The sequence below is a fragment of the Crassostrea angulata genome, chromosome 10 (genome assembly GCF_025612915.1).
Source record: "Crassostrea angulata isolate pt1a10 chromosome 10, ASM2561291v2, whole genome shotgun sequence".
In the NCBI taxonomy this organism is placed as follows: Eukaryota; Metazoa; Mollusca; class Bivalvia; order Ostreida; family Ostreidae; genus Magallana; species Magallana angulata.
Genome location: NC_069120.1, coordinates 4,178,064 through 4,201,427, shown reverse-complemented (window position 1 = coordinate 4,201,427; position 23,364 = coordinate 4,178,064). Strand labels below are relative to the sequence as shown.

At 34.5% G+C, this 23,364-nt stretch overlaps 4 protein-coding genes across 11 annotated transcripts in view; 2 read left to right on the top strand and 2 right to left on the bottom strand.

Annotated features, from left to right (window-relative positions):
* LOC128168142 (uncharacterized) overlaps window positions 1–3,427 on the top strand; it is an 18,257-nt gene extending 14,830 nt beyond the window's left edge. For 2 of the 4 annotated variants that reach the window (XM_052834252.1, XM_052834251.1), the window contains exons 4-6: window positions 481–528; window positions 1,501–1,694; window positions 2,041–3,427. In XM_052834252.1, the coding sequence (XP_052690212.1) occupies window positions 481–528; window positions 1,501–1,694; window positions 2,041–2,113 (315 nt within the window). In that variant the 3' untranslated portion in view covers window positions 2,114–3,427. The remainder of the gene's footprint in view (window positions 1–480; window positions 529–1,500; window positions 1,695–2,040) is intronic. The other 2 variants (XM_052834253.1, XM_052834254.1) reach the window with 2 other exon arrangements.
* LOC128168139 (uncharacterized) lies at window positions 2,463–14,872 on the bottom strand. Of its 2 annotated transcripts, none has more exons than XM_052834247.1 (9): window positions 14,626–14,868; window positions 14,314–14,486; window positions 10,978–11,043; window positions 10,608–10,713; window positions 8,561–8,676; window positions 8,376–8,467; window positions 8,023–8,108; window positions 7,693–7,729; window positions 2,463–6,913 (listed from the first exon to the last, which is right to left on the bottom strand). In XM_052834247.1, the coding sequence occupies exons 1-9, from the start codon at window positions 14,668–14,670 to the stop codon at window positions 6,819–6,821; spliced, it is 816 nt and encodes a 271-aa protein (XP_052690207.1). In that variant the 5' UTR covers window positions 14,671–14,868; the 3' UTR covers window positions 2,463–6,818. The 2 variants fall into 2 exon arrangements, 1 of the variants encoding a protein (XP_052690207.1); XR_008241300.1 differs by having other exon boundaries at window positions 6,811–6,913; window positions 7,989–8,108; window positions 14,626–14,872.
* On the top strand, window positions 14,859–19,983 carry LOC128168138 (AP-4 complex accessory subunit Tepsin-like). 4 transcript variants are annotated; one of them, XM_052834246.1, is made up of 12 exons: window positions 14,859–14,987; window positions 15,376–15,448; window positions 15,754–15,845; window positions 16,079–16,172; window positions 16,310–16,377; window positions 17,074–17,143; window positions 17,300–17,368; window positions 17,883–18,074; window positions 18,726–18,849; window positions 19,015–19,210; window positions 19,288–19,422; window positions 19,587–19,983. In XM_052834246.1, the coding sequence occupies exons 1-12, from the start codon at window positions 14,859–14,861 to the stop codon at window positions 19,641–19,643; spliced, it is 1,299 nt and encodes a 432-aa protein (XP_052690206.1). In that variant the 3' UTR covers window positions 19,644–19,983. The 4 variants fall into 4 exon arrangements, with proteins under 4 accessions (XP_052690206.1, XP_052690204.1, XP_052690205.1 ...); XM_052834244.1 differs by having other exon boundaries at window positions 14,859–14,996; window positions 17,886–18,074; XM_052834245.1 differs by having other exon boundaries at window positions 14,859–14,996; window positions 18,726–18,843.
* On the bottom strand, window positions 19,900–23,364 carry LOC128168140 (D-erythrulose reductase-like). The gene is made up of 7 exons (XM_052834249.1): window positions 23,174–23,364; window positions 22,710–22,807; window positions 22,268–22,422; window positions 21,810–21,852; window positions 21,436–21,600; window positions 20,594–20,711; window positions 19,900–20,337 (listed from the first exon to the last, which is right to left on the bottom strand). Exons 1-7 carry the CDS (start codon window positions 23,223–23,225, stop codon window positions 20,234–20,236), a joined length of 735 nt encoding a protein of 244 aa, XP_052690209.1. The 5' UTR covers window positions 23,226–23,364; the 3' UTR covers window positions 19,900–20,233.

Below are 23,364 nucleotides of genomic sequence, written 5' to 3'. Positions count from 1 at the left end.
GGTCGTACATTTCGATAATTTTTGTCGCAAATTTAAATGTTGACGCAGTTCTTGTCCAATATTCTGCACTTTATCTATCTTGGCATTTTATGATACAATGTAAAAAAACGGCTGAAATTAATGACTTTACGAGGCATCACGGGGTATTTACTGGAAATCATGATGTACGTCTGTAAAGATTAACACAACTAATCGTCTTATAGACGCGCAGTTTTGGTTAAAAACGTATTTTGGTATTGATGTAATAAGATTTATTTACAAAGAAACCTTTTGCTAGAAGCCTCAACAAGAATCCTCTCAGTGTGTACTGATTTAATTAAGAAACAAAATAGTGACTCCAGCATCCGAGCTGGCGGCGCCAAGGATTTCTATAATTCCGAGCACCTGCTATATTAGACCTCTCTAGTGAAATAAGAATGGTCAGTTTCATTTTACCCCCAACTTAATGCAGAGTTGTAAAGTTGTGTATTATTTCACCAGATATATGTAATACAAGCAAGGAAGGAGAGTTCTGTCTGGGTAAGAAAGGTATGGTACTTGGTGAAGGCGGTACGTGTATTACTAGTTCTACTAATAAATCAGACTGCAATGAGGTAGCATGCGGACTTTCTAACCCTTTAGTCAGGCCCCTGGTTTTGGTTTATATAGAGATATTAATCTATCCCTCCCAATGAACCGCTCTAACTATCGGTAAATCTCAATAAGCCACATCGTACCATTGTTGGTATTATTCATCTGTCATTAGAATCAAGGACATAATCCACAGATTGCGAATTGAAGATGCTGATTTGATGAACGCATTTGTGAGCTCGCTGCCACACTGCACAAAAATGTCTGCTTAATAATATTAGTGTGCCATTTGTCATGTATGGATTTTGGCTTTAGTCTGTTTGCTGAAATCATATGATACGTAGAATGGCGCTAGTTTGCTGAATAAAGTTACAAAGATTAATATATGGAATAATACATACAGAATGTAAAAAGAAGTTTAAAAGTTATAAAGATCTGATGGTAGTTAGAATATTATATAAGATATTTTTATATAAAAGCACAATGTGTAAGTTGTCCGATCAGTGTGTATCATTTCCTGTTTTGTTTTGTTTTGTAAATAGCCAAGGCTTTGCTATATGTACTCTTGCGAGTCATATAAATTGTTCTTTATTAACTTTCTGTAGTTAAATAGTAAGGAATATAATAAAAACAGTGTACTGCCATCAGCCTCTGTAACATTAACCTGGCCTACGAATCGCATAATAGAGGGAAGTGGTCTTTCAAAACCCCTCTACGGTTTTAGTTAGTGAAAGATGAGTGTGTTCGAGTAGATTATAACACATAGAAGCATCAAGATACTAGCTAACTGGCTAACACAATTTTGCTAATTACATATAGAATTATTTGAAATGATGATTTGTTCCGTTTTGATTTTTGTTTATAAACCATGCATTTTATTGTATGAAATGTAGAGAGATAGCTGTGTGACCTTCTTATCTAATATTATAGTCTAAATCAAACACGAGTCATCACGGTATGACTGCCTACTCAAGCGTGAATAATGAGAGAGCACAGGAGGGCAAGGACAAGTCACATGACTCCTCCAGTAAGAGCAGACGACACTCCTCCCACTCATCTTTACATCGCCAACAACAGCAGCAGGCAGAGAAGGATGCTGCCCTCGCTCAGGAAAGGCCTCAAAGGTAGACACTGTTTACATGGAAATATTCACCCCCGTTTTAATTTTCGCCCTTTTGCCCTCGTTGTCAGCGGGTGAATTTAAGACTGGGCGAATTCCAGTGTCTCAATTTATCTCTCTTTGAACACATATGTGTATGGGTGAATTTAAGATGGGGCGAAACTGTTTGCAAGCGTAAAAGGGCGAAAATTAAACGGGGCGAAAATAAGTAGGTACCCATAAAGCAAGATTGTTATTTAGAAAAGTTCCTGTAATATCTCTCTCTCTCTCTCTCTCTCTCTCTCTCTCTCTCTCTCTCTCTCTCTCTCTCTCTCTCTCCTTTCTTATATAATTTCTTGTGCTTTTTCTAGGCTGGCAGAGACGGTAGAGATTAACATGGGAGCAGCTTCCGAAGATGCCGCGCTTGCGCAATGGGAGCATTAGGTTTGGATTTTTCAGTCGTGCAGCAACTGTCGAAAAACGAACCAATCAGGAAGCTCGTACAGTACATTCGTGTTTTCGTGTTCACCATTAGTACCCCTCAAATTGCGTGTGAGAAAACGGACTCCTTGTTTACACGATTAAGTTGAGGGCTACATCACTTGACGACACTGTCCAGAAAGTGGCCTTGGTAAACTCGACTTTGCCTTCGTTTTACGAAGTCTGTTATAACTGAACCAAAGAATATTGGTCTTTTTTACGTATTGATGACAGATTGTCTTGTATACATCATTTGAACACTTGTTGTGTTCATTTTTACTGGAAAATTTTGTTGTTTCACCTGTACGAGGGGTTCTTTGAAGGTCAGCCATATGTTTGATTATCAGTCCATCATTTGCTCTTGTTAACTGGTTAGAAAGCCTCTTATTGACAGTACCATATGTGAAACTATTTTGGATGAATTTTTATTTCTTTCCGTAAGAGTTGAAATGTTTCCAAAATACATATCTTTTCAAACAAATAATGTTTAAAACCAAGTATTCTGTAAGTGATACATTAATTCTGTTATTCTCCCATACCTCCAATTAAAGTTGTACTGTTCCAGAAACTAGATGGCGCTGTATTTGACCCAGTAAAAGTGTTACTTTTTCAGCGTCAGGTGGTATCTGATTGAAGGACACGTTCTTTGAGTACTAGTATAATAATTAATAGTTTACACTCAGTTTTGAACACGGCTTTTGATATAATTTTAGTATTGATAATGTGTACACTACAACAGCTTCAAACACTTGTGTATAACTTGCACCTTATTAACATATAGAAGATTTTCTAAAACTCATTGTGATTTTCGGCAGAACCATTATATGGAGATTTATAATTGTCACTCGACTGAATGTATATACAAATTTATAGGTATATAATTTTTCCAGTTTTAAACGTATATTATTTTGATATTCTCAAAACAATTCCACGAGATGCTACCTGTGGCGTGATTAACGTCTGAAGACGGATAGACAGATGAACAAACAAGGGTTACTTGGGTGTAGCAAACAAAACACAGCCCCCAAATCAAGTACTTACACCGTACTTAGCCATTGTACTTATTAATTTAGATCTCTGTTTACACAGAGTAGTGTAATAATTCTCTATTTATTGATGTGTCATCGCAAAATGGACACTTCTATATGGTTCATGACTTCGCTTCCCTTTGTTGTGAAAGTCATTTCGATATTGTTTTGTTTTATATTTTCAGACTGCCTTTGTATGTCAAAAAATTGAAATATTTTAATGTGAAATAAACACAAAGGTATAAGTTGTTGCATTTTTTATTCATCAATACGAGTATTCCGAGTAACGAAGAATTGTGAAACCCAATATGAAGGTCTGATGGTATCAATGACCATTTTTACAAACTTTCAGTTTAGGAGTTTGGTGTCTCTCTAACCGAATTACTCATTTGAAATATGATAACAGGGGAACAAAACTTAATAACATAGCGGAATATTAAAAATCAGAACCGCTCTGAGCAGACGATATTGTTCGACGACAAACATCAAAGGACGCCGTATAAAACAGCATCATTACTGCCTCTTCTGCGGGTCTGGTCTTTCTAATGGAATTTAAACCAGCAAATGTTTGTCTTTGATTTTTAATTAGCCTTAAAATCAGAGTCTTAGGCAAAGAAAGAGTCTGATTAAACAGTTCCAAGCAGAGCGAGGTATCGTGTGTCTACAATCAAACGCTTAAACGTCGTCAATGGCCTCTTCGAACTACTTTCATAAACAACATCTTCTTTTAAAACTGCAGCGCTAGTCATGAGTAGCACGCTAAGACAAATTATCGTGACTTCCAGGAATGACATGGCTACAAGATACTAATTTAAAATCAATAACCCTGATTTTGAGGGATAACAACTCTCAAGCTGTAACTTCTTTTCGCAATGACTTCCTTGAGATGAACCGGTTCGCGGCGACTATTTTCGCGACCGAATTAAAATTCCATTAACTAGTACTTGCAATCTGCGCTGCAGCCTTATCGACACTGCCTGTCTATTATTACATGCAGTTTAGCTTTATATCATAGGTACTACCTTTATATTAATAACTTCAGCGACAAAACCTAATAGATAGAATCGTATGAATATGGTTTGGAGAGGTAAGACTTGTTTCGCGTACCTAATTGATTTCATGGCAACATGTAAGAGGGTCGTGTGGCTGACAAGTTTCAGTGTTAATGATGCTGTAGATATTCCGTGTTGACGATGCTGTAGATGTGTTGATGATGCTGTATATGTGTTGATGATGCTGTATATGTGTTGATGATGCTGTAGATGTGTTGATGATGCTGTAGATATGTTGATGATGCTGTAGATGTGTTGATGATGCTGTAGATATGTTGATGATGCTGTAGATGTGTTGATGATGCTGTATATGTGTTGATGATGCTGTAGATGTGTTGATGATGCTGTAGATATGTTGATGATGCTGTAGATGTGTTGATGATGCTGTAGATATGTTGATGATGCTGTAGATGTGTTGAGATATTTTTACAGTTGTCATGCTGTTTTCATGATTCTGGCGTTTATAGTTATAAAAATTTCCGACATGTTGTGAAGTATTTGAGAAGCCTGGTAGTTTCTGATTTAATTTTTTTTTTAAAGAATCGGCTTTGACCGTTGGAGTGGAACAAGGGAAGATTTATGTGTAGGATCAGACATTGGAATACCATTAAGAATTTGCCATCTAGAATACCCCCTTTATTTACAATAACAATTAAAAAGTAAATACTCTTGCTATTCAAGTCTAAATATCCTGATCTTACAAATGTAATTTTTTTAAAACAATTTTTAACCGGGTTTTCCGAAGAAAAAATCCGGTTATTAAAATGGTGAAAATGGCGGGCGGGCGGCTGCCTAAAGGGTACCCTCATTGTACGGATAACTCCTCCTACAGTTTTCAAGATAGGAAGTTGTTCTTTTGCAGATCAATTGTACATATATCAGAGGTGTGCATATTGCTAGGATTTTGATTTCTGATAATTTATGAAAAAAATACCAGCTTTTGAACTTAGTCATTTTTTGGCAAAATATTGCATATAGGGTACCCTCATTGTACGGATAACTCCTCCTACAGTTTTCAAGATAAGAAGTTGTTCTTTTGCAGATTAATTGTACATATATCAGAGATGTGCATTTTCCTAGGATTTTGATTTCCGATAATTTATGAAAAAAAATACCAGCTTTTGAACTTAGTCATTTTTTGGCAAAATATTGCATATAGGGTACCCTCATTGCACGGATAACTTCTCCTACAGTTTTCAAGATAGGAAGTTGTTCTTTTGCATATCAATTGTACATATATCAGAGGTGTGCATATTGCTAGGATTTTGATTTCTAATAATTTATGAAAAAAATACCAGCTTTTGAACTTAGTCATTTTTTGGCAAAATATTGCATATAGGGTACCCTCATTGTACGGATAACTTCCCCTACAGTTTTCAAGATAGGAAGTTGTTCTTTTGCAGATCAATTGTACATATATCAGAGGTGTTCATATTGCTAGGATTTTGATTTCTGATAATTTATGAAAAAATACCAGCTTTTGAACTTAGTCATTTTTTGGCAAAATATTGCATATAGGGTACACCATTTCACTGGATATGGGTTGACATGGATTATGGATACAGTTCACATAAAAAAAACCCAGTTTGCTGTCACATTGACAGCTTTTCACTTGTTTAAAAATAAATCAAGAAATCACTTCATGTTTTTTCTTCATGTACAATCAATACATCACAATACAAAATAGAAAGGGAAAAAAATCTGTTATCTTGTGTCCTTTTTTTAGTTGACCTGTGCCTATCTACAGTGCAAACATTCCCTTAACGTCAATTACACAAACTGATTAGTCAATAAAGTTCCTTGAGGGATTTCCCTTAGCTGTCTGAGAGGGAAACCCCTAAAGTTATTGAGAAGTCTCCTGCTAATTATTTAAAGCCTTAGAAGTCTCCTTTAATTATTGTTCAGGGGCGTCCTTGAATAAACTTTCTGTGTATGAAATGATTTAAAAGTGAAGACCTCCAAAGTATCTCACCAGATACATGACCGATCCCCCACAGATAATTTCCTGAAAGTAAAGATCTACCATTCTTTTACCAAAAAATATAACTAAGGATTCAAATACAGCATTTGAGTATTCATGTGATTTAATAACAACATTATAATTTAAAATAAAACTATGCAATCATATCAAGCTTATCAAACAATAAACATACAACAAAAAAAAGATAGCAAGATTCAGAGAAAAATACAATGCCAACAATTTAAATAACTACATAATAAAAATCAACAATCTATCTGAAGCATATTTTGGCTTAAGAAAATTCTTAATTCTGTTAAAAAAGGTTAACAGCATTGTGACAAAGTTAATACTGCACTATGTCTACTGATTTTATTAAACTTTCTTATGAATCTATCAAAGATAGCCTGAACCACTGAAATGAAAACACTCATCAGATTTCTGCTAATGACTTGTTTTTTGAACATTTTTGTCTTTCTGGTCAACTGGTTTCAGTGTTCGTGGTCCATTGGTTTCAGTGTTCATGGTCCATTGGTTTCAGTGTTCATGATCCATTGGTTTCAGTGTTCATGGTCCATTGGTTTTAGTGTTTAAGACCTCAGGTTTCAGCCTGTCACCTCCTGATAAGTTTTTCAGTGTTTCCAGCCAACAGAGTGCCCGTCAACCATTTGTGGCTCCAAGAAACCTCTGAAGCTGGAGCCATCTGCAGTCCATCTAGCACCATAACCTACAAACAACCAAAGAGAACCATTAAGCATCAATATAACCTACAAATAGTCAAATTAAATACTGAACAACAACAAACCCTACAAATAGCCACATCAAATACTTTATTTCAACATTTCTATTGTAGAAATCAAGCACTGTAACCTAAAAGCAACCAACTTATTACCCACCCCCAAATAAAAACCGCCCACAAAAAAACACCTAAAGCCATTGGGATCCTCTTACACTTCTCTCAGATAAACTGAGGCTAAGGGGTCTTCTAAAAACCAACATAACCAACAAACAGCCATAAGGTTCTATTGAACAACATCTCTGTTGAATGAAGTAAGGATGAATGTAACTGCTTACAGCCAAATACAATACCAAATATAGATCTATTGTCTTAAAATGATAAATGCTTGCAACATCCCTCAAAACTCTTCTGTAAATAATGAACCAGATTCATCAAATAACAAATTTATTTGCTCATAAATTGCTGGCTTTCCAATTACTGGTACCATCCAACAATAAACTGGGTACATAATCAGGGACCTTGATATATGAGCAATATTGGTAGGCATTATATAGGAAGGGAACAGCCATGAATAATAGAAAACTATCTCAGCTGACAAGTATGTTGGGAAGCTAGTGGGTCCATTATTAGAAGATTGTACAAAAAGCAATTTTTTTCTCATTTTATATACATCTTTCACTCCACTCTTCGTACAAATAAAATGAGAATATTGTCTGTCAGGGGACAATTAAGTTTAGGAATGGTTTATATTTTTATTGTGTTATTACCTTCCTCTTGTCTGACTTCTAAGATATAAACATCATGCTACAAAAAAAAAGAGAAATATGAAAAATTACAATATGCTTTAAATTCATGTTCTTCCACATCATTAAAAAATTACATAGGTTACCGGAAAGCCATCTATGGTAATATATAAGTACATGTGACAAAAGTTTTTCCATGAAGATCATAAAATCTAGAAGTGGGTCTTTTACTTATCATAATTTAAAATTTCTGCATCGTAACAAGTTGATATAATTCATACAGAAGTGCTGTGTGAATTTTTTTATTGATCCATACATACCGGTAACCAGTGGATATTAATCCATGTTACATACCGGTAACCAGTGGATATTAATCCATGTTGCACCGTCTAAAATCTTATTCATAATTGACAGTGCATAGTCATTCTTCTGTTTTTCAGCTAAAAAGAAAAACAAAAAGTGTTGAACCAACACACATACATATTTGGATTTAAGATGTTTCTAAGAATTATTTGAATCTTACAGGGAAGAATTAAAGTTTTAATCAATTCTGTATTCACATTCTTGAATAATGTACAGGAATGAATATGTGAATACGGATACTGTCCCTTTCAGTTTTTAGAGAGAGAGAGAGAGAGAGAGAGAGAGAGAGAGAGAGAGAGAGAGAGAGAGAGAGAGAGATAGAGAGGGGAGAGAGAGAGACTTACTTCCGGTGCACCCTCCCCACCAGGAGGTTGAGCTGTCTCGGTGGTAGTGTTTGGACAATGCCCGGGCTCCAACACTGATCTCAGCATTTGGACTACAAAATAGGCCAAGACAATATTTTACTCATTTTGTAAATTGTTTGAAAGAGGGATTCTGGGATTAGGGATCACATTGGTGTGTGTCTGACCTGTGCCTCTCTGTAAAGGATTTCACCATCAGCTCTCTATCCACTGGCCACAGTTCTTGAGTTCCCACTGTCTTCCTCACACCCAGTAAATCTAACATCCCTCTTTTGCCCAAAATCTAACAATGTGAAAGAAATAGATTTTAGGGCTCTGGGATACCTATAAGATTGGGGCCAATTGTAAGTTGGACATTTTTTTCAAAATGGCAAATAAGGTACACTGTCACTATTCTCAGATTTTAGATCTAATGGTGATTTTTTTTTCTTTCCGATTACTTTATGGGTTTATATCAGTGGAGCTTTCACAGGTCGTAACATCTCATTTGATAAGAGACATTTTACTCTGCTCTCAGATTTCCTTTACTATATGCTGTGACCTTGAGAAGAAAAGGATGATAAGAGACAACTCTATCAAGTACTGATGAGTCAGGACACTGGGTAGTTTAATCCTAGAGCCACCAAGCAGCAAAATAGGCATAATGCTTTTGGGCACTGAATATAAATGACAGCCTTTCAGAGTTTGACTTCATAAAGCATATTTCAAAAGAATAGGGTTCTAAGAAAGGTTCTTGACACATGGAGAACTGCTGTTTATAATTACATTTTGAATAATTCATCGGACAGCTCCCTATGTTTTCTACCTCAATAACGTAAGTACAATATATCCAAAAGAAATAATAATACAGCAACAGAAAAGGTGCAGGCCTTGGTGGCTCACCTGAACAAAACAGACCCATCTCAAATCTACTTCTGGTGGAATTTGGAGTCATAAATGAGTACCTACATCAATATATCTATACATGGATATTGATGTAAAAAGTGATAGCTGTTAATTCCATTTACAGATAGATTATGAAATTATCAGGTGAGTTATGATTATGATTATTACATCAGGTGAGCTATGATCATTAAGGGTTATACTTACACCAGATGAGCTATGCATGTTAATTATGATTGTTATTACTTACATCATATTTACTGTAATATTCTATGAGATGAATCTATCATATATTGGCATATTATAAAAATAATGAGTTTAAATAATCAAAGAAATTAAAAGATGTCAAGAAAAGGACTATATATGGTTTGAGCCTAAAATGGCCCCTTTAAATGAACATCGTCATTTTACTGTAATTCTTTGTTTTATTTGTACAGATATACATTTGTAGTTTTTTCATAATTTTAATTTTGATTTTAATGCCCCCAATATAAAAATATGACATTATAAAGTTTACCTTTTCCCGCCATTTTTGCATTTTTAGCATAAAACGGCTTGTTTTGAAGCAGTTTTTCTTTAAGGAAACATTGAGCGACTGCTTGAACAAACAAAATATTTTCATCAAAGATGTATCTACCCAGTACCTATAAGTGAGCAAAAGTTTGTTCTTGTTCAAAGAGTCGCTCTGTATTTCCCATTCGAAAAAAGATAAGAAAAATATCAATTTTGTACTGATTTTTATTGAATTAAAAAAAAATAGCGTCACTTCTGACGTCATATACTGCCAGTGAGTGCATATAAATCAAATAAATAGGTGAAAAACATATTTTATGTCAGCTCTTTTATAATATAACACAACAAATTGATGTATCTGAATCACTTTAAAAATAGCGAATTATGGGGGCCAAAATTTGACTAATAACATATATAGTTCTTTGTGATATTTTTTCTAAAAATTAATACTTTTCATGATTCTAAGATTTCAGGATAATTTTACTGAGAATAATGAGAAGAGCTGCCATTATTTATATTTTGAGTAAATTTGTGATGAACTTAAATGCCCATATAATTGTATACTGAATTGTAGGATGCTTTTTGCAAGTGAAAGCATTATCTTGAACTGAAAAAGCTATCGAATTGGACTCGGCATATTCAATCTTAAAATTATTCTAAAGCAGACCTTTATTTCCTTTTTATACAATCAAATTATCACAAACTACCATCATTGAATAACATTCAAGTACATGGCTGCTTCTGTCAACAATCTTCTATTATATGACCTCATTCTCAGCTAGAGGGCAACTTTCAGAAAAAGAGAAATTCTAGACTTACAATCATTATTTCCTTGACCCTGTAAGCTATTTCTTCGTCATTCCAATCTTCCCACAAAGTCTGAAGGCCGTCCAGAAGTGGCGTGATGGACTTGAAGTTTGCCTCCCTGTAAAATAAAGTAAAATCACTCACAAAATGGACCAGAGACTGACAAACAATTCAGAATTAACAAGAAATAAGCATGATAAGTCCCTTGTTTGGTGACTCACTTAGTACCGATTTAATTAAAATTAGTTCACATTGCCAAGGCACCCCAATTCACCTTTTTCAATAAGAAAATAAAAATTAAATATATTTGGACTAATTTTAACCAAACTTCTTATTTACTTATCTAGTTGTCAATTCTTTAAAGCATTGTACAACTACCCACCTTGATTCAGCGTATGACTTCTCATCCAGTAGATCATACTTTGGGAGATCCAGGGCTGGACAATATCTAAATGGTGAAGAAATTGTTGTAGTACATGTATTGCACTGAGTTCAAGTAATACACATCGTTATAATTAATTAATTAATGCCTTACTTACCCGGCTACTACTGCATTTCAAACACAATTTAGCTATAAGCTAGACCCCAAGATCCCCCCTTCTACTTGTTTATTTCTTCCTTCTACTTCAATTTTTAGAGACATTCCTAATCATGTGTCAAATGCTTGGATGAGGTAGCAACTTGTCCAGAGGTTTAACAAAATTATACATGTAGATCTGTTTCTCAACTGAATTGTAACGATAAAAAAAAAAAAAAAATGGAAAATCATGCAAATTTTAAATTGAAAAGAAAGGCAGACTTGTGGTTCAAACCATGCATAAACTTTTGAAATTAATTTGAAAGTTTATATTAATTAATAATAAATGCTATTAGATCATCACACATTTTCTGGTAAAAAAAAAAAACCTCTGAATTCTATGACACCATAAACAAAAACTCCTTGGAGCAAAGTGTTATCACAAATCTTAAAATTACTGAGAAAGAGACAATATATTGTATTAAAATTTAACTATATTTATTTTTACAATGATTGAAACACAAGTACTTTAACTAATATCATTAAATAGCTCTTGTTGGCTTGGGTGTTAATATGGTTAATGGGAGGAGACCAATGATGTTGGCGGAAGCCAAAGTACCCAGTAAAATCCACACATCCAAACAGGCGACTACCATACCTTCTAACATACTGTAACAGAAGAGGAGGAATGACCAATACTAGGCTCGAACTCAGAACCTTTCAGTTAAAAAATTACTGACTGAGCTAAATGGTTAACCCACTATCTAGTGCTAGTAAAAGCGTAGCAGTTTTAAACCTATAATACGCCAAATACACACTATTAAACTGGGAAAAGACCAAACAAGATCCCATCTACATTAAAACAAAGGAGGAAATGGGGATGGATATGCCACACTCTCCGTAAATCCACAGAAAACATCATAAGACAGGCACTGGACTGGAACCAAGGTGGGGAGACCTAGGCAAACCTGGAGAAGATCAGTGGAGTCCGAGGCAAAAGAGGCAGGATTAACCTGGGCCTAGTTAAAGGAAGTCGCCCAAAACAGTCTGCTGGCGAGGAGTGGTTGCGGCCCTATGCTCCCCAAGGAGCGAACAGGAATAAGTCAAGTAAGTCAACACACTATTACACTCTTCCCCCTTTTCTTTTGAGATTTTCTTTCCCTTAGAAATCTCATAGAAGACTCTCTAAATCACTCCAGGTGGGTTATTTTGTTGGGCGCCAATGTAATAAAAGAGGAAAGATCACAACTAGGGTCGAACTCGGGACAATTCAGTTTAAAAACCACACCCTACCAACTGAGCTAAAGGGTTGACCCACTAGTAGAAGCATCGCAGTACTGAGCCTATTATATAATTAATATTCACTATTACAATACAACCACTTCCGATCACAAGAATATAACTTAATTAGGGCTTTTCGACTTTCGGTCGAAAAGACCTATTGTTATTCTGATGTTTTATTATTATTATTATTATTATTATTATTATTCTTTTTCTCGACAGATTTTCCGTCAGCGATTTTTTTAAAACGGAAAGGATTTCAGAAATAACTATGCAACAGTCTTATAGCATTTTTAAATGTCACCAGTATGTAAGGTTTTGGACTTCCGGTTCCGGTACTGCCGGTTTACACAAGCAAAATAGTAGAAATTAAATGAATCAATCTATTGTTTTTATTTTTAAAGGAAATTCGTTGTAATTTTACAGTTAGATCAATCATGTCGAGTTGTTTAAAAAGTAAAGCGGCGGCGAGTTTGTATCTCTTATCAGTTTTGAGATTTTAAGCCTCAAACTTGAGAAAAGGGGGGATGAAAAAATAAAAAACTCAGAAAAGCTTAGGAATGTTCTAAGACGGATAGATATTGTTTAAATAGATGTAATTAAGATATATTCCAAGTTTCATTGAATAGTATTGAGTACTTCCGGTTTTATGATCCGATGAAAAGTGTCTACGGGAGTTTCTATGTTAAATTAAATTCTCGCATGTAACGTTTTCTCAAACAGTTTTCAAGCAAATATTTTTATATTTTGTATTTGCATTTAGGAATCTAATGCGCAGACTGGAAAAGGTCCTGGGAAAAAAATTAAAAAAAATAAGGGATCTGAAGGGGTCAATATTAAAAACGGTACTTTTGCTGTAACTTTTTTATTGTTTATCCGATTTTCAAAATCTTTTCGGTTTATAGTTCAGAATAAAGAGCACAATTTAAAAAATATGGTCCAAGGGGGCACTTTTTGACTCCTTATAGGGGTTTCAAGGGTCTGAAAATGATAACTTTATCGCAATTCAATTTCAAGAGTTATCTCGCTTTGCTTAATATATTATTATGATAGATATTGTGTTAATAGACGTAATTAAGATATATTCCAAGTTTCGTTGAATAGTGTCTAGTACTTCCGGTTTTATGAGCCGATGAAAATTTTCTATGGGAGTTTCTATGTTAAATTGAATTCACGCATGTAACGTTTTCTCAAACAGTTTTTAAGCAAATATTTTTATATTTTGTACTTGTAATGAGGGACTTATTGCGCAGACCGTAAAAGGTCTGAGGAAAAAAATTCTGAAAAATAAGGGACCTGAAGGGGTCAGTATTAAAAACAGCCCTTTAGCTATAACTTTTTTATTACTCACCCAATTTTCAAACTCTTTTCAGTTATTAGTTTAGAATAAAGAGTACAATTTAAAAATCTGGTCCAAAGGGCCACTTTTTGACTCCTTATAGGGATTTTAAGGGCCTGAAAATGATAACTTTATCACATTTTAAAAAAATTAAAATTCAAGAGTTATCTCGCTTTGCTCAATGAATGATTAGCATTAGAGCTTTTGGAATACCAAAACTCTTGAATCTTAAATGAGTACTTTCTTATATATGAATTTTTAGAACTTGTATTTCAGGAAACAAACGATATAGTTGGATAAAAAATTCTGAAGTTGTCTTTCTTTGGGCATTTAATTTCTTAAATGTTAACGTGTGGGTATATGCTCATGATATTTTCCTAATTTTTAATATACAGATTCTGAGAGAAAATATAATAAATTTAAATAAGGGGTTTTAAGGGCTGTCGAAAAGCCCTTCCTTTTTGTTGGAGACAAAAATAGGTCTAGTTTGATTTGGGTTTTTCAGTAAGAAGTGAGCGTTTAATCCATTGAGTTACTTAGACATCCAAGGCAACAATAAGAACATGATATCAAGAAAATACCTCTTTTCCATCCATTGCTGCAACATGTTACCAATCTCTCTGTACAGAGGATAGGAAGGATATCCTTGGATTGTCTCCCTTGGTGTACATTCCCTATTGCTCTTCTTCAGTAATGCCTTAATGTCTTCTTCGTCAAACTCCTTACATGTTAGTTTCAGCTCATTCTCTAGCACCTGTAGAAGAATGTGTTAATCGGAAGTAATCTCTTAATCAACAAAATAGGGCAGAGAGAGAGAGAGAGAGAGAGAGAGAGAGAGAGAGAGAGAGAGAGAGAGAGAGAGAAATTGAGATTTTAACAAATTATATACGTACCATGCGGACATATTTAGATAACTGAAGAGTTTTAGTTGTTGGCATTTTCTGCTTAGTGACAATTTTTACTACAGTCAGATCGTGGTAACTTCCAACGGTCGGTAATTCCGTAATCTAGTCATGGGATCACCTTCCACTTTCAAGAACGAACAGAAATCATCATTTAAATAATATATTGAGATTTCAGTCTAGAAAACTCTAAAGTATAGCGAAATTTCAGAGGAAGTTGAGAAATGTCAAAAGGGCCAACAACTCGATCAATCGACATAAAATGTCATCGGGATCGTTGTTCTTTCTACTTTCATTTTCGAAAAATGACAGACAACAGAGCTGTAAATGCTGTCTTTGAAAAAGTTTCTTTTGTGAGCAAGGTATTTTGATAAGTTTTAAGATTTATGTAACTCTTTCAGCAACAAAAGTCGACATGGCTAGGGAGTTTACATAAGCTAATCAATTTAACGTTAGATCTTTGCATAATAACACAATTTTGTTAATTGGGTTAATTGACAAGCGATGCAAATCAAAAACAAGTTGTGAGATTTTCATGGCATATACAGTATGTATATTTAAATTTTCTTTTTAAAAAACCCCCAGTTAATTAATCAGCTTTGTGCAAAACAACACGTTACTTTGAAATATTATGCTAGATATTAGGAGGGACATATGCATGCATATACGTTCCAGATAATATATCCTAAAGACAAATTGACATGTGTTTTTAACAAATTTTCTGTACCATGTATTTGTCAGATCAGTACTGTTTTGAAAGCCACATCTGATGATGAATCTGCCATACCAGGATATCTTTACATGGAAGTTTGTAGTATCCTTTTAAAGATTTATCGTGGGTTTCATTACCGTTTCAAGGAGTTGTGATCTGCATCACTTTTGTATGACTGAATAATTTGCATTAATAATTTATCTTTTTAAGAGTCTTATTATGTTGTAATTAGTTTTTTTTTATATTGCTGACATTCTAAACTTATCATTTATATATTATATACCTTACTTACCCGAATAAATTATGTATTGTTTTATTGCTCAATGAAATCATTAAGATGTGGTCAATATTAAAGTATGGAAACTTTGCTGTTGACTTAGTATACAGTTTCCTTTATAAGTACCTAGATATCACTCTGGAGTCAGATGGGTATAGTGAGTCCATGCTAGAATACCTAGTAGATAGACTAAACAAAAAGTCCTGTCATGTTAAAATCAAGGTAACATCAATATCCATCAACGTGTTCAATGTGTTTAAGTGTATAAATATATACACCATATTCTAGACACATCATTTGTATTGTAATCCTATATGTTTACACTAGTCAGTGACTTAATGAAATGTTGCTTGAATTGAATTGTTGAGAAAATTAACAATTTTAGTGCATCCTAGGAACAACTACTAATCTAGGGTGAGAAAACAGAAAATATGTAGAGTTCTAAAATTTTTCAGGTAATGAAATTAATGAAACACATCTTAATGCATGGGAACCCTCAATTCAAGCTAGGCTTGATGAAGTGCTCCCAGGGTATCACAGAAGCCAAAAGTAGGTTTACAAGGAAATTATTACATTAATAATTGATTCATTCTGAAATGTTACTATGAACCGATCTGTATATATGTATAATTGTATACCGTGGTGATAATATATATGTACGGTACTAATTTTTTAACTTACTGTAGAGCACAGTGGGCCACCAGATCCCTTACATGGGAACATTCCTTATCTTGCTGTGAGGAAAACTGCAAAGGTATTGAGAAGCAGGAATGCTGCTTTAGTAAAAGTGTGAAATTGATACCTGTAATTCTAATCTTGACATTTTATTACACTTGATGTATAATTAATGATATTTAGGAAGGAGTAACAGAAACATGTTTTAATATTTTCTGTAAAATGTATTGAATTATTATATTATACTGTGCAGACACTGTCCCTTGGTACTCTCTGTTTTCAGGCCACTTTGTTTCTGTATAGCTGTTGTGTTCACGCATTATTTCACACAGTTAAATGCGTAAATCCCATACATATATTTCATTGTATTAATGAATCATTTTGCATATTGTTGCCTGTAATATGAACCTGGACATTGTGAGCTGTTATTTCATTCATTATTTGTTATAATCATGATATTATTTTTTTTATTTTTTTTTAATGTATATGCCCCCTGAGGGCCTTTGATTGGTGAATAAATAAATATATAGTGAAATATATATACTCCCTTTATTTAAATGTTGGACATATATACAAAGTTAAGAAGTGTTTTCTGTAGGATTTTAGCTAGATTATACCCAAGAGTATGAATTGTGCTAATCTCCTCTTACAAAAAGATACATTAAAATTTTAATGGCAGTTGTGATTTCCTATAATTTGATTGGTTGATGACCTGATAGTTCAGCAACATGAAGTGTTGAATTCTGGCAACTCTTTCTATCCAATTGTTTTACAGGAATTATTGGAGATGCTTTTTGACACAGAGAACTTTCCAACTACAAGCAAACCCATCCCGGCATCCTCAGGTGATAATTTTGATATAATCTGAGCAAATGTCACACAATATATTGGCATTGATATTTTTTATTACCAGGTACAAAGTTTTCATTCAAACAAACTTAATATATTTTGATTTAATTATCAGTCCTAAATATCTTCTAATTGTTTAGAGTATATTACAGGTTATGGAGCCCAGTCAGGTCCAAAATCCAAGATGGAAGGGTTTGGAAATACAGCCTCGCCTCAGAAAGGTTAGAGGACTTTTAAGGTGGCTGGCCCCTCAGATCTGCCTTAAATTTTTAAACATGATATTTTTGACCATATACTATTATTTAGTCAAGAAAAATCCAAATATTTTAGCTTTGGAATATTTTCCTTTATTTAAACCCAGAGCTCTTCATTTTAGGAAATAAATATAGTCTAATACATGTAATGGCAGTGATCATCCAGCCCTCTTAAATTCCTTTTGTGTTGATACCGAAAGCTTGTGACTGCTCTTTATGTTTACTCGTATTTGTTACCTATACAATCTACTAGTATTCTGGGATTATTAGTTTGATATATTGATTTTGAAAAATAAATGCATGAATTTTATCATGATTTATAAACTGAAAATGTACACCACACAGGCAGTATTTAAACACAAGGTACGTAAATGTACATAAAAAAGCAAAGTTTTTTTAATCATAATTGTAACAATTTGGTAATGATATGTCATTTTCTAGCAATCTATGACTAAGCTGTTGAGATTCTCCTCTTCTTCAGTAGGGATTGGGAAATCCTTGCTACAAAATATCAGCGATTTTGCCCAGCAGCTTAGGGAGGAACCAGAGAACCCCCAGAGGGCGGTCTTATCCTCCCTGGAGAACCCAGGGTCCTATAAACCTCCAGTCGACCTGACCTTCTGTCCCCCCGGAGACACCCTAGAGGGCATACAGCCTGTGACAGGACGGAAAGGCAAGTTCTATTTGAATGTTTTATGGTAAGGTCAGTGGAAACTATAGTTAATGTATGCATGGTAATCTCATGGAGCAAAACTGTAATCTGAAGCCGCCATGCTGAATGCAAAAATATTTTGCTTACATTGGCATTATGAGATTCTCTCAGGGATCAGATTTTGTTTTTAAGTACTTTTTACCCATCAGAATTTGTGTACCAAATTCATGAGCAACTCATAACCACCAGAATTAGAATAGAGAGTTTCTATATCAAGGATACCTACATTTACATGCATTTACCCACTAGAATTAGTGTATTAAAGTATTTGTGGGTACATATACCATTTCATGGGTCCTGGCTCTTAAACAATAATAAGTGTACTAACTGTATTTCACAGGCACATTTTTATAAGAATAATGTAATTCATTGGTCCTTTTTGAGCACATCTTTCTTTGTACAATAATTACCTAAAGTACCTCTTCCCAATCAGAGTTTGTGTACCATCAAAATTTCATCCCCCTAAAAATTTGATAAAGTTATCCTTCTTGAATCTTGAATTTTTGGAAAATCCCGGAAAATTTGATTTAATAATTACCAGGTACTTTACTTTGATATCATTTCTACTTTTCTTTTGTTATAACAGGGCAGTTTATGTTTTATTATCTGTAGAGGTTGTTCACATCCCTGGTAAAGCAGGGGGAGGCTGGGACGATGATGAAGATAATACTGATGAAAATGTAGAGGACAGCGTGGCAGAACAACACAACAGTTCCAATACTGACACTAGGTCTAGGTAAGGGAAGGCACCGACTGTTATACAGAGTCTTGTTTCTCTGTGTTTAATATGGATGACAATTTAAAAATGAATCATATTCAGTTTGATGTTAGTTTTTATATATATATGTTCAGGACAATATAACTATTTAGCAACTTCATATCTTAGCTATTTTGATGATAGGTTAGACAGCAGTAGTTACGAGGACTGGAGCACTGAAGAGAACCTGGTGAAATCAACCGTTGATACTGGCAACGATCGTCTGCTGACAAACTCTCAGATAACAGAGTTCATCAAGTCCTGCCAGGCCTGTAACTGTGATAAAGTGTTGGAGCTGCTGTGTCAGAGTCTACAGTCGACAGACGGACCCCTACTGATGGTAGGTACCTCAAAGAATGAGATACACAGAATCAAAGAAATAACATGCTTTTCTTACATGTTGTACTTTATTTACAGAGAGCTCTGCTTTTGGTTGAGTATTTGTTAAGAACAGACATCTATGGTATCAATCAAATTTCTGAAGCTTGTGGTAAATACTTGTTAAATATATCAGAGGGAAAAGCTAGTCCACAGACCTCCAAAGCCAAAAAGGTAAATAAAAATCAGGATAGAATTTTCAGTTATTTTATCTCAATTACGTATTATAACACAAATCTAAAGTAAACATGAGTAATGTTTTCTAGAGGAAAGAATTCAGAGAAGATACATGAGTCTTTTTATTATGAAGAATTATCTAGCAGTATTTATCTTGGTAGATCATAAGAATTCTTGAGAAGCTTCGTTCAACGCTAGTGGAAAATGCAGCTTCATGATATCAACAAATGAATGATTAGACAGTGTGCAATACCATATCATTATTACAGAATGAATTAATGTATGATTTTATCTGATTATTGTATAATTCCATGTAATCATGAAAAGAGATTGTCTCTTCACTATCATACTTGGTATAGATGTCTGGACTTTCATGTGATTTACGTTAGTCATATAGATATATAATACTTAAATGATCATAAAATGACTGATTGTTTATGCTACATGTATATAATTTTATAAAAACATTTATGATTGTAATTGCACAATTTTATTGAGCCCCATAACATTGGTTCTGGTACATGTACCAGTATATCATCATTAAACATGTAAATAATTCTTTTACTGTCTTTTCTTCAACAATCAATGTCTTCACACAAGATCATACAATGATCAAATATATCACAGTCACTGTCATCAATCAAAAGTTTGATCCCTTCATTCGGAGTACATTCCATGTACAGAGTAGATCAAATCAACAAAATTATTGCGTAGCACAAAATTTGGTTATCATGTATCAGCCAATCAGTGGCTGTTGTATGATCAATGGGGAGAGAACACAAAGTATGTCCCTCATCTGGCTGGGCAGTCAACAAGCGGACATTCCTCCGTCCAAGATGATGTGCTGTCCTGTGGTTATGGCACTTTTGTCACTCAGCAAAAATAAAACGGTATTCACAACATCTTCCAGTTCTGAAAAATAAGGAGGATTAAGTTTAAAAACTTATTTGTCATAGCGTTTTATTTATTTTGGGCTCCAACATTTGTTAAATAAATACATGTAGAAAGAAAGGTTGCCTGAATGCCCAGTAATTGTGCTTTGTTTCACATACATGTACAAGCATGTTGATAGAAAGTATTTCCTAAACATCAGAGTTGCATATGATCTTTCTACAGTGAACAAGTATTAAAGTACAGAAATAAAGACATCTGAACAGAATTTTTTTACCCACAAACTTCCCCATTGGTATTTTGGCCAGCATGGGCCCTGACTTGGCTGGATCACTCCAAGCAAATGCGGCCATGTCTGTCCATGTTACTGTGGGATTGACTGAGTTCACACGAATCTACAAAATACAACACATGTATAACACTACATGCATTTCACTGCATTAATACACCAAAATGCAATTTATGGAAGAGAATACAAGATTTTATAATCTTTTAAAGTGGATATTTGGTCATTTTTAGCTCACCAGAACAGAAGGTTCAAGTGAGCGTTCCTGATCCTCCTATTTGTCATCCGTCTGTCCATCCATCTGTAAACTTTTCACATTTTTGACTTCTTCTCTAGAACCACTGAGCCAAATTTAATATGATGATTAGAACCATTTTAACAAGAGCTTGGACTTTGGGTAGTTATATCAAACAGCACTGTGACATAGGCCTGTCTATTTCATTGTTGGCCACTCACCCGTGGCTCTTTGAAATCAACAAGATTTGTCTGGCTTTTGAGCTAAGACTACACAATTGGTGCATATTTCGCTTGGAACCACGTCATTTTTAACTTGTTTTGACGCAAGAAATAGATAGCTATGCCCGACTGAAGTCCAAGGTCTTGTTAAAATTGTTCTAATGACTCAGCTATGTAAAAAATTTAACTCAGCTGAGAATTAACGAAGTTTGATTTGAGATGCGAGAAAAATCTCCGCTGAGTAAATTCTCACAATTTGAGATCAAACTTGGAGAAAAACCTAATTTTTTTGAGAAATCGGAGCCTGGCCTATATATATACTGGTACCTTGTGTTTATTGTATGAGAATAAGCACAACACTGTTTATAAAGGGGTACCTTGTGTTTGCCAAGCTCCAGAGCCATGACTCTAGTGATGGAGTCGACTGCAGACTTGCTGGTGCAATAGGCTATGTGTTCGTCCAAGGCCCGTGTAGACGCCACACTAGAAATGTTTACAATGGAGCCTCCACCTCCTCTCTCCACCATACCCTTTGCCACCACCTGTACTTAAATTACATTCTTATCAACTTCTCTCTTAAAACTGAAACATGTTTTGAATTGAGTTGTATTCTACAATTCAATGTCCACAATCCCTCTGCAACTTTGCAATATATATATCTGTATGAACTACATCATGTATAGTATTTTTAATTAGGAACAGCTTGTTTTATATGGTATTTTAAATGAGCATGAAATCAGAAACTGCCTACCTGAGACATGTTAAATACAGCCTTGGTGTTTACATTCAAAACACTGAAATGAAATAAAAGCATTCTTAAACTGAAAATACTGTATACAGGGAAATATTTGCCATTGCTTTGTTTTTGGCCCTTTCTCCATCATGTGAGTGAGCGAATTTAAGAGTAAGTAAATTCCAAGGTCTCAAATTATCTCCCTTAAAACACAACTGCGTTTGGGCAATTCCAACATGGGTAGAAACTGCAAGTGTTGAAGGGCAAAAATTACTCGGGGCAAAAATAACCCTGCATACAGTTATAAATATTTACAATACTACAAAGAGTACTAGTTCTGTCTGTTTGCCAGTTGTCAGAAAGAGTTGGTTGCATGTTTTCCATGATATATATTCAAGTTCTTTTAATTATGTAAATGAAAATTTTAAAGCAAAGTATTAAATTGGGAATATGACGAGGTAAAAAAAACAACTTACTCCTCAAAATCTTTCATGGAGAATTCCAGGAAACTGCCCAGACGTGTAATCCCTGCATTGTTGACAAGGAGATGGATTGGACCCAGGCTTTGAACAATTTTTCTGGTGGCATCAAAGTCTGCCACATCACAGAGAACTGGAATAATCCCTTTAACCTTGTCAAGAGTAAACACAATTGTTATCTAACCTGCCAATACATTTGCATGAACTAAACAAAGGTTGTGTATAAAACAATGTACTTTGGAATGAAAAAAACAACAGGATTATAAATTAAAGTATATGAGAACTGAACAAGGTTGTGTCTAAGACAACTTATGTACTTTGAAATAAAATAAACATACCAATACAAATATTCAAGGCGAACTAAAGTAAACATCTTTAGATGACCTGTGATATTCTTCTCTGAGAGAACCAACTGACTGATCAGCTGACTGCAATTTACCTCGGCTTTCAGGCTATCTAGGTCAGCCTGGGTCCGACTCAGTGCTATAGTTTCTGCACCACATTCCACTAGCTTCTTGGCAATAGCTCTTCCTATTCCTAAATTTATGAAAAAATGCAGAAACACTGGAAATTATGCGTTGCTTTAAAAACTACAATTTAATAGACCCCTTCATATTTCTTGCAGTACTCCGGTGAGCTAAAAGTGAATCACAAATAAAACACGACACGAATTATCATTCATTAATAGGCTAAATGAACATCACATATTCAAAAAATGATTTGATCAAGCTTTGCAGACACATAATAACCTGTCGTTATCTGAAAGTTACATCGAGATTTAGAGTAGATGACATATCTCAGCATATCCTGAAAAGTAAATACTGCAAGAACGATATTTATGTCAATTAAGTAACATATAATTAAGTTTTATAATATACACTAAGACGCAAAGATATTGTATACCTTTCCCTGCACCTGTGACAAGCGCCCGTTTACCCTGAAACTGAATTTCCATTTCTAACAGACTTTCAGGGTATCGTATCTCGAATTTCCTCTATTAGGTGGCCAAGGAATCTCGAGTCCGATTAAAAATACTAAAGATGTAAAAACTACGTAAACATTACTTTCTGCTGTATAAAAACAATGATAAAAGA

What these genes read in the sequence shown, in the direction of transcription:
- LOC128168139 (XM_052834247.1), bottom strand. Translation starts at nt 14,670, where the DNA reads ATGCCAACAACTAAAACTCTTCAGTTATCTAAATATGTCCGCATG. An exon ending in TATCTAAATATGTCCGCATG is followed by an intron (nt 14,487 to 14,625) that starts GTACGTATATAA and finishes ATTCTTCTACAG; the next exon opens with GTGCTAGAGAATGAGCTGAA. An exon ending in AAGTCATACGCTGAATCAAG is followed by an intron (nt 10,714 to 10,977) that starts GTGGGTAGTTGT and finishes TTTATTTTACAG; the next exon opens with GGAGGCAAACTTCAAGTCCA.
- LOC128168138 (XM_052834243.1), top strand. Translation starts at nt 14,859, where the DNA reads ATGTCAAAAGGGCCAACAACTCGATCAATCGACATAAAATGTCATCGG. An exon ending in TCTTTACATGGAAGTTTGTA is followed by an intron (nt 15,449 to 15,753) that starts GTATCCTTTTAA and finishes ATAAGTACCTAG; the next exon opens with ATATCACTCTGGAGTCAGAT. An exon ending in AGACCTCCAAAGCCAAAAAG is followed by an intron (nt 19,423 to 19,586) that starts GTAAATAAAAAT and finishes TTATCTTGGTAG; the next exon opens with ATCATAAGAATTCTTGAGAA.
- LOC128168140 (XM_052834249.1), bottom strand. Translation starts at nt 23,225, where the DNA reads ATGGAAATTCAGTTTCAGGGTAAACGGGCGCTTGTCACAGGTGCAGGG. An exon ending in TCCATGAAAGATTTTGAGGA is followed by an intron (nt 21,853 to 22,267) that starts GTAAGTTGTTTT and finishes ATTTCATTTCAG; the next exon opens with TGTTTTGAATGTAAACACCA. An exon ending in CTGTATTTAACATGTCTCAG is followed by an intron (nt 21,601 to 21,809) that starts GTAGGCAGTTTC and finishes ATTTAAGTACAG; the next exon opens with GTGGTGGCAAAGGGTATGGT.